Consider the following 7,659-nt stretch of genomic DNA (forward strand, 5'->3'; position numbering starts at 1 on the left):
TTGTGATGCAGTGAATTATAAGTTAAATAATTTGTCTGTAAGCAATTGTTGGAAAAATTACTTATGTCTTGCACAAAGTAGATGTCCTAACCAACTTGCCAAAACTATAGCTTGTTAACAAGAAATTTGTGGAGTGGTTGAAAAACGAGTTTTAATGACTCCAACCTAAGTGTATGTAAACCTCCGACTTCAACTGTGTATATATACAGTGAACAGACAGTGTTGTATACTTGTATTCCACCACTATGGTAAAGCACCCAGTGCTCTCCCATATAACCCAGGTGATAGAGCGCCACCGTCAGGCCAGAGTTTGTTACGACAGTCTCTGGGAAGTGTTAATATTGATCAGTGTGTGTAGTAGTTATTTCTGAGGAGGAGCACAGCAAGAGTCGCTGGGTTTGTACATATAAATTAAGCAGCAGAACCATGCTAGGCTAAATTATGAATGTGGTGAGCCTGCTCTGGAGTCTGGACTATACAGGTCGAACCATTGCTGATCACTCTACAGACACGGTATAGTGGGAGCGAGGGAGGGCAGCTGGTGGGCAGAGAGTTGAATAGAGAAGAGAGAGGGAGTAAGGAGATGGTTGTGATTTGGCAATGTGGTACAGAGAGGAGGGGGAAAGAAGGGATGGGAAAGGTATAGTTTAAGGGATAGAGAGAGTGAGAGAGAGAGAGAGAGAGAGCCTAAGGGTGAGAGGAAGAGTTAGAGAGTAGAGGACAGAGAGAACAGATGGGAGTTAAGAGGAGAGTTTAGTGAGCTGACAGAAAATGATGTATAGAGGAAGAAGAGGGAATAGGGAGACAGAGGGAGAGAGTTTTAGGAAGAGTTAGGAGGGGATGTTCCAGTAAGCAGTCTCTCTGTGGTCCCCTAACAAACCAGAATTCAGAAGCAAAAAGCATGTTCCAATGTTCTAAGAAGGGAAAATGCTCCTAACTACTACACCGCAAAGAGTCGTAGGGAGAAGGGAGGGGGGCGGAGATGGACGGGGGAAAATGGGACACGACGAGCGGTTTTCCCGATTTTCCCCAACCCACAGGCCGTGTGTGTGTTATTCCGAGTTGGTGCACAACGCACATCGGAGGGTTTGCCGACATCAGCTGTTACACGTGCGTCGCATTACGCTGTGCACGGCAGAGCGGAAAAAGCACAGGCGCTGCAACTAAAAAGATGAAAGCGAAACAGTGGATAGTGGTAGAGTAACAAAACACTGGTACGGCTCACACGCACACCCACAGACAAGAGAGAGAGAGAGAAAGTAACCCTGCAGGTCGAGGTTCAGAGACAGTCAAAAAGTGTATGTTCTGTGCGCTACTGTAAAATCCCTCCCCGATAATAATACTCCATAATGAAATTCACTCTTTTCAGCACCTTCAGTCCCCTCCTTCCACAGTTCCCACCCTCCAGAGCCTCAGGGCCAGTTCTTTCATAACACATTTTAATAAGATTTGATTAATCCCCTTTTGGAGTCTTACAGCCTATTGGACGTCACTCATGCTTTGGGAACCACATGACATTTCCCTCCACTTTCACTTTTGTCAGAAGCTACTGTACAATACCTCCAGTTTAGAGTATTAGACTCACTCACCTGTGTGTGTGTGTGTGTGTGTGTGTGTGTGTGTGTGTGTGTGTGTGTGTGTGTGTGTGTGTGTGTGTGTGTGTGTGTGTGTGTGTGTGTGTGTGCGTGTGTGTGCGCATGCGTGTCTGTGTGATAGATTCATTCATTATCTGATTGTGAGAAGGCTATCATTATGCAGCTGTAGTCGTTATGATCTGCCCTGTTAATCTCCCAGGCTAGGCTCCATTATAGCTGGATAATTAGAGTGTTGCTAATGGCCCAACAGCCCTAATGGGGAGATGAGGCTGCATTTATTTCCTCGGGAAGGCCTGCGCTCCACACAAACCTGGGTTAGAGGTGAAGGGGAGACGGGGGGAGAGATGTGGGAGAGGGGGAGACGAGACGGTGGGACATGGGACCATTAGACAAGACATGGGAGGGGTAGGGAAGAAGGGAGGCCACTGCCTCTATTTTATTCATTTATTCATTTATTTTAACTTTATTTAACCAGGTAGGCCAGTTGAGAACAAGTTCTCATTTACAACTGCGACCTGGCCAAGGTAAAGCAAAGCAGTGCGACAAAAACAACAACACAGAGTTACACATAAACAAACGTACAGTCAATAACACAAAAGAAAAATAGAAAAATCAATGTACAGTGTGTGCAAATGTAGAAGAGTAGGGAGGTAGACAATAAATAGGCCATAGAGGCGAAAATAATGACAATTTAGCATTAGTAGGGTCAAGGCCAATTGACAAAAGAGGTAATTGAAGCCCAGGAATTGCTTGATGAATCTCTTCGGCTAGCCGGGAGATGGGCCTAGCTCCAGGCTAACTGGTGCTTGCTTCGGGACAGAGACATTAGCCAGGAGTAGCCACTCGGGTAGCAGCTAGCTACGTAGCTGCGATGATCCGGAGTAAAGGTTCAGAGCTTGCGGTAGGAATCCGGAGATGTGGTAGAGAAAAGCAGTCCGATATGCTCTGGGTTGATATCGCGCTGTGCAGGCTGGCAGGAGTTGACTTCTATCCTCTAGAGAGGATAGAAGGAGGAAGGAGAGGTGTTTTACTGTGCTTATCACTTGTTCTTCTAAACATTGTTTTTCTCTTTATATTCCCTTTTGTCATTCTTCTCTCTCTCGCTCTCGCTCTCGCTCTCTCGCTCTCTCGCTCTCTCGCTCTCTCGCTCAGCTGGGAATGAACACTACCTTCTGGGTAACAACATAACAGTGGCGATCCTGGGTATAGTGATCCCTGTAGGTGAGTACAAGTCTACTGTACCGTTTGGTGTTTGTCTGCTTCTCCCTGCTTCGTCCGTCCGTCTCCGCGTCTGCCTTGGTCACCCCTACAAATGACTTTGCCTGACTGAAAAATGTGTGTGTGTGTGTGTGTGTGTGTGTGTTTATTTTATTTTATCAGGAACCTGTTTAGCTGTTTCACATGCGGCAGATATACTCTTCCTGGAGTCCCCAGAAAACATCAAATACATGAGTACAGAACAGTTATGGACAAGAACAACATAAGATATTATTACAATACAATTACAATTCAAAGCAATATATTGTCAAGGCATCAAGAGACAAAAAAATGCCTGAAAATACTATTTGGACACTTTTCATATATACATATTCATATACTTACATAGAGTACAGTTCAATTAGATATTTAGAAAGAGGAAAGGCGTATGTGTGGTGTGAACGTGTGCGTGAGTAAATCATGACCACGTGTGAGTGTGTGTGTTCACATGATATTTACTGTAGGTTATGAAATACGAGACAATCTATCTATCCTTCATTGAAGTTGACCTAGTTTCCCACCCCAAAACAGTGTCCTTATTTTCCTGGATTTGTGCTTCCCATTTAGGTTTGATCCAATAAGCTTAGAAAAACAGCCCACGTGACAACGTAGGCCTAATGTAAATGGTTCATTCAGCCCACATGACAACGTAGGCCTACTGTAAATGGTTCATTCAGCCCATGTGACAACGTAGGCCTACTGTAAATGGTTCATTCAGCCCACGTGACAACGTAGGCCTACTGTAAATGGTTCATTCAGCCCACGTGACAACGTAGGCCTACTGTAAATGGTTCATTCAGCCCACGTGACAACGTAGGCCTACTGTAAATGGTTCATTCAGCCCACGTGACAACGTAGGCCTACTGTAAATGGTTCATTCAGCCCATGTGACAACGTAGGCCTACTGTAAATGGTTAATTCAGCCCACGTGACAACGTAGGCCTACTGTAAATGGTTCATTCAGCCCACGTGACAACGTAGGCCTACTGTAAATGGTTAATTCAGCCCATGTGACAACGTAGGCCTACTGTAAATGGTTAGTTCAGCCCACGTGACAATATACTGTAAATTAGAACAAGAGCTCATCCCAATAACATTGTGCCTGAAGACCATAGGGCATCAGGGCTTAACCCCTATTAAGTCAGATGTACATATTACCCATGTTATCACATACTACAGTATATAGCCCTTTGGCTTAAGATGGCCAGTACGGATACTCCAGGATAAACCTCTATTATGTCTGAATTGACTGGTGATCAGCTTAGTGTGTAAATGACCTTGCTCTAGCATACGTTATGTCTATAATTGACTCTTCAAAATGAGATATCCCAAACCCCAGCCCGTTAAAGACATCCGACTGTGTCACTCACCCTCTCCTTCCTTCCCTCGCTTCGTTCCCCGTTTCCTATCTCTAAATGGTAAACGAAACGGTTCATTCTCACCCAGTGTTTCCGGAGAGCTTCAGAGCTGAGCTATTTGGAGACGACAAGCAGATTTTTTTTTTTTTTCAAAGGAATGTTTACATGAGAACAAAGGGGTTTCATAGAATTCAGGCTCAATCATGGAAGGGTCTCCGGTGCCCCCCAGCCCCAACAATAGACCAATTAGACTGGGCCTTCCATGGGAACAGCGCCATGCTCCGCCTGATAAGGAAATTAGGACTGGGAACGGCAGCCAGACATGGCTTAATCTTTTTCCCTATTCCCATTCCAAACACTACAACCCCTATTCCCTGTTCCTGGAATACCACTATACCCAGCCATGGATTAAATGGAACGCTATGTGTGTGGTCATATGTGTGTAGAATAGCCGTGTGTGATTGTGCACGTGCAATGCTCCTTGCTAAGTGTGTTTGTGGTTGGGTTTGGGTGTGAATGCGCATTCATGTGTCTGTTCGAGGGTGTATTTGTTTGTATTTGAATAGGTGTGTTTTCGAGAGACTGCGTGTGCATAGATTGATCGCTGTGTGTGTAAGAGCACATGTACCATATGTGGGTATGCTAAAGCTCCGCTCTGCCTCCCCTGGCTGTGTTAACGCTCCCGCCGTGTGTGTGTGTCGCTGTGTGTGTGTGTGTCACACACGCAGTTCCTATCCTTGCCACAGTGGTCATCGGCCTGCTCTGCACCGCCGGCTTCCTGGTCTGGCGTAACTGGCGCCGGAAGAACACCAAGAGTATGAACTTCGACAACCCTGTCTACCGTAAGACCACGGAGGACGACGACGACGAGATTCACATCGGCCGTACGGGAGAGTCCATCGGTCACGTCTACCCCGCTGTGAGTGGCAGCGCCCACCAGCCATTCATAGCCCTGCCCCTGGGGGGCGGGATCACAGACAGCAACTCCCATTGGTACTCTGGGGCACCCGTGCACCCCGCCGGCAAATGAGTTGAGAGTGGGTGGGACTTGGAAGCAGAGAGAGGGTTTGGGTGTGTGGGGCCGAGGAAGTCTCCTTAGGTCTGTGGAAGAAAGGGAGAGGCTTACATCCTCACACACACATACACACACACACACTTAAGTCACACAATCATTCCAAACCCACCTTTGGTCAAAAACACTCACATTGACGTTGAGCCTTTCATCACCAGTCTACCACTACATTATCACTCCCTCCATTCACCACTTTTGACAGTATGTGTTACTGTGCTATCGTTGTGCGTTAGGGAAGCACAGTGTTTTTGAGCTTTATCTTCTCACCTCGGAAGTCTTAGGGTGTATCCCAAATGACACCCCATTCCCTACATAGTGCACTGCATTTGATCAGAGCCCTATGGACCTATATAGGGAATAGGGTGCCATTTGAGATTCAGACTTAGTGAAGGGAGAATCCATTCCCTGGTTTTGTTCCTTTGGAGTGTAAATTAGGCACAAGGGGAACGAAAACCAGAACAGAAATTGCACCTTAGATGATGGGACAATCTTTAATCATATTCATTTATTCCAGATTATTCCGTTTTTATGATGTATTTCTCTATGTAATGAAGTGTTTTTCTAGCAGTGGATTTGTAAGGTATCTTAGATACAGACGAGCTGGTAAACATGAACGTGAACCAGAGCAGACAAAGACAAAGAGGTGGGATGGGTTAGCGCTAGGATCAGTTGGCATGGTGACACGTGTGGCTGTGGTGGCGCCGCGTGGTAGAGACAGCGGCAGATGGGCGTAGGTGACAGGTTATACACACACACACACACACACACACACATACACACACAGTTGGTGTGCTACGGTGTTGTGCTGTGAGGCCATGCTGAAAACCTGTTCCCCTTCAGAGTGCGTAGTGGGGAAGAAGCTTCCACCTGTGCCTCTGCTCTTCTCCTCCTCTTCTCCTCTTCTCCTCCTCTTCTCCTCTCCTTTACTGTACTGTGTGTTAGCTGAATGGCGTGTCAGTCAAATAGAGACGTCAGAGAGTCCTGAGGTGGATCAGGCGTCCTCCTCTGTAAAGCGCATGCAGCTCTCCTCACATCACGGCCAAATCAGTGTGCCGGGGATCGAGGGATGAGGAGGAAGAGGAGTGTGGGATCTGCAAGGAGAGCTTCTCTTCTCTCTTCTGCTCTGTCGCTCCTCAGATTTCTCTTTCCTCTGTTGCTCTATTTTGTAACCATTTTTTTCCCCCCCCGCTGCCTTTTCTTCTATTTAGCCTTCTGGCCTCTCACTCCTCTCTCTGTCTCTCTCTCTCTCCCTTTTTAGCTTACCTTTTCACACTCGCACACCCAGACACACACCCAGACACACAGTGTGGTAACATTGTTTTATCTGCTCTCTGCAGCGCGTGGCGCTCAGTCTGGAGGATGACGGATTCCCCTGAGGGGCACGCCATGTCCCCGTCCATGTCCTCCCCCCTCCGTATCCCGGGGCGACCACACTGCAGAGGAGAGGGGCACAAAGAGAGAGAGAGAGAGAGAGTCTGCTCGTACCGTACCGTACACCCCCCATGGACAGGGGGGGGGGTTTATCTTTTACTTATACGTGTACCCCTCAACCCGTGTCACTAAAACACGTCTCCCTCTCTCTCTCTCTCTCTTACTCCTAACTAAAAACGTACTACTACATTACTACTACTACCACTACTACTAGCTACTACTGTGCTGTCCTCTGCCCTTCTCTCAGCCCCCCGTTAGTTTTAGTAAGTTACTGTAGTTACCTGTAGTGGTGAACGCTGCTGTCTGTCTTAATGATGATTAAACGTCATTGCCCATCAGAGCACATGTAAATAGATGCTGGCTGGACCTCCCTGAGCACATTGCTGTAGTCTACTTTGCCAGGAACAGAGGAAAGGCCAGCTGTGTTTTAATTATTATTTTGTGTTTGAATTGTATTTATTGTTTGTGTTTTGCTGGTGTAAATATGATAAGCCGGACCAGGCCTGTGCCACTGAGGATAGGCTACGCGCGGGCAGAGCCAAGTTGGGGGGGGGGGGATTTGTAGGGAGGGGCTGTTGTGCCAGAGGGCAGCGCCACAAGAAGAAGCAGCAGGGCAGAACTCGGGGGAGGGAGGATTATGGGTAATCCGCTCTGCTGGCATCAGAGATACACAAAAGTAACTAGATAATGAACAGGTGTACAGGGGACGGGGTGGGTTGGGGGCGGGAGACGAGAGAGGAGGGGGGTCTTTTTTGAAACTAGGAACTGTACAAGCCCTGCTGTTGTTGGACTGGGAGTAGGTCAGACTTTGGAAGAATTGTTTTGGGTGACTCGGTAGAAGAGGAGTCATTGTTCCAACGTCAAGCACCGGATTTAAATATAAGGGAAAATGTCCACATAATAATGGTAAAAGTCTGAATATGAGGGACCAATGGAGAGGCAGAAC

The 7,659-nt window shown here is 47.1% G+C and overlaps 1 protein-coding gene across 4 annotated transcripts in view; it reads left to right on the forward strand.

Moving 5' to 3' along the window:
- The window catches only part of lrp8 (low density lipoprotein receptor-related protein 8, apolipoprotein e receptor), a 270,817-nt gene extending 263,753 nt beyond the window's left edge, over window positions 1–7,064 (forward strand). The window contains exons 17-19 of one of the 4 annotated variants that reach the window (XM_029750464.1): window positions 2,748–2,816; window positions 4,939–5,129; window positions 6,620–7,064. In XM_029750464.1, coding sequence (XP_029606324.1) covers window positions 2,748–2,816; window positions 4,939–5,129; window positions 6,620–6,658 — 299 coding nt within the window. In that variant the 3' untranslated portion in view covers window positions 6,659–7,064. Of the gene's footprint in view, window positions 1–2,747; window positions 2,817–4,938 lie in introns of all 4 variants that reach the window. The other 3 variants (XM_029750465.1, XM_029750462.1, XM_029750463.1) reach the window with 3 other exon arrangements.
- Window positions 7,065–7,659: the final 595 nt, after the last annotated feature.

Source organism: Salmo trutta, chromosome 4 (assembly GCF_901001165.1).
Source record: "Salmo trutta chromosome 4, fSalTru1.1, whole genome shotgun sequence".
NCBI lineage: Eukaryota > Metazoa > Chordata > Actinopteri > Salmoniformes > Salmonidae > Salmo > Salmo trutta.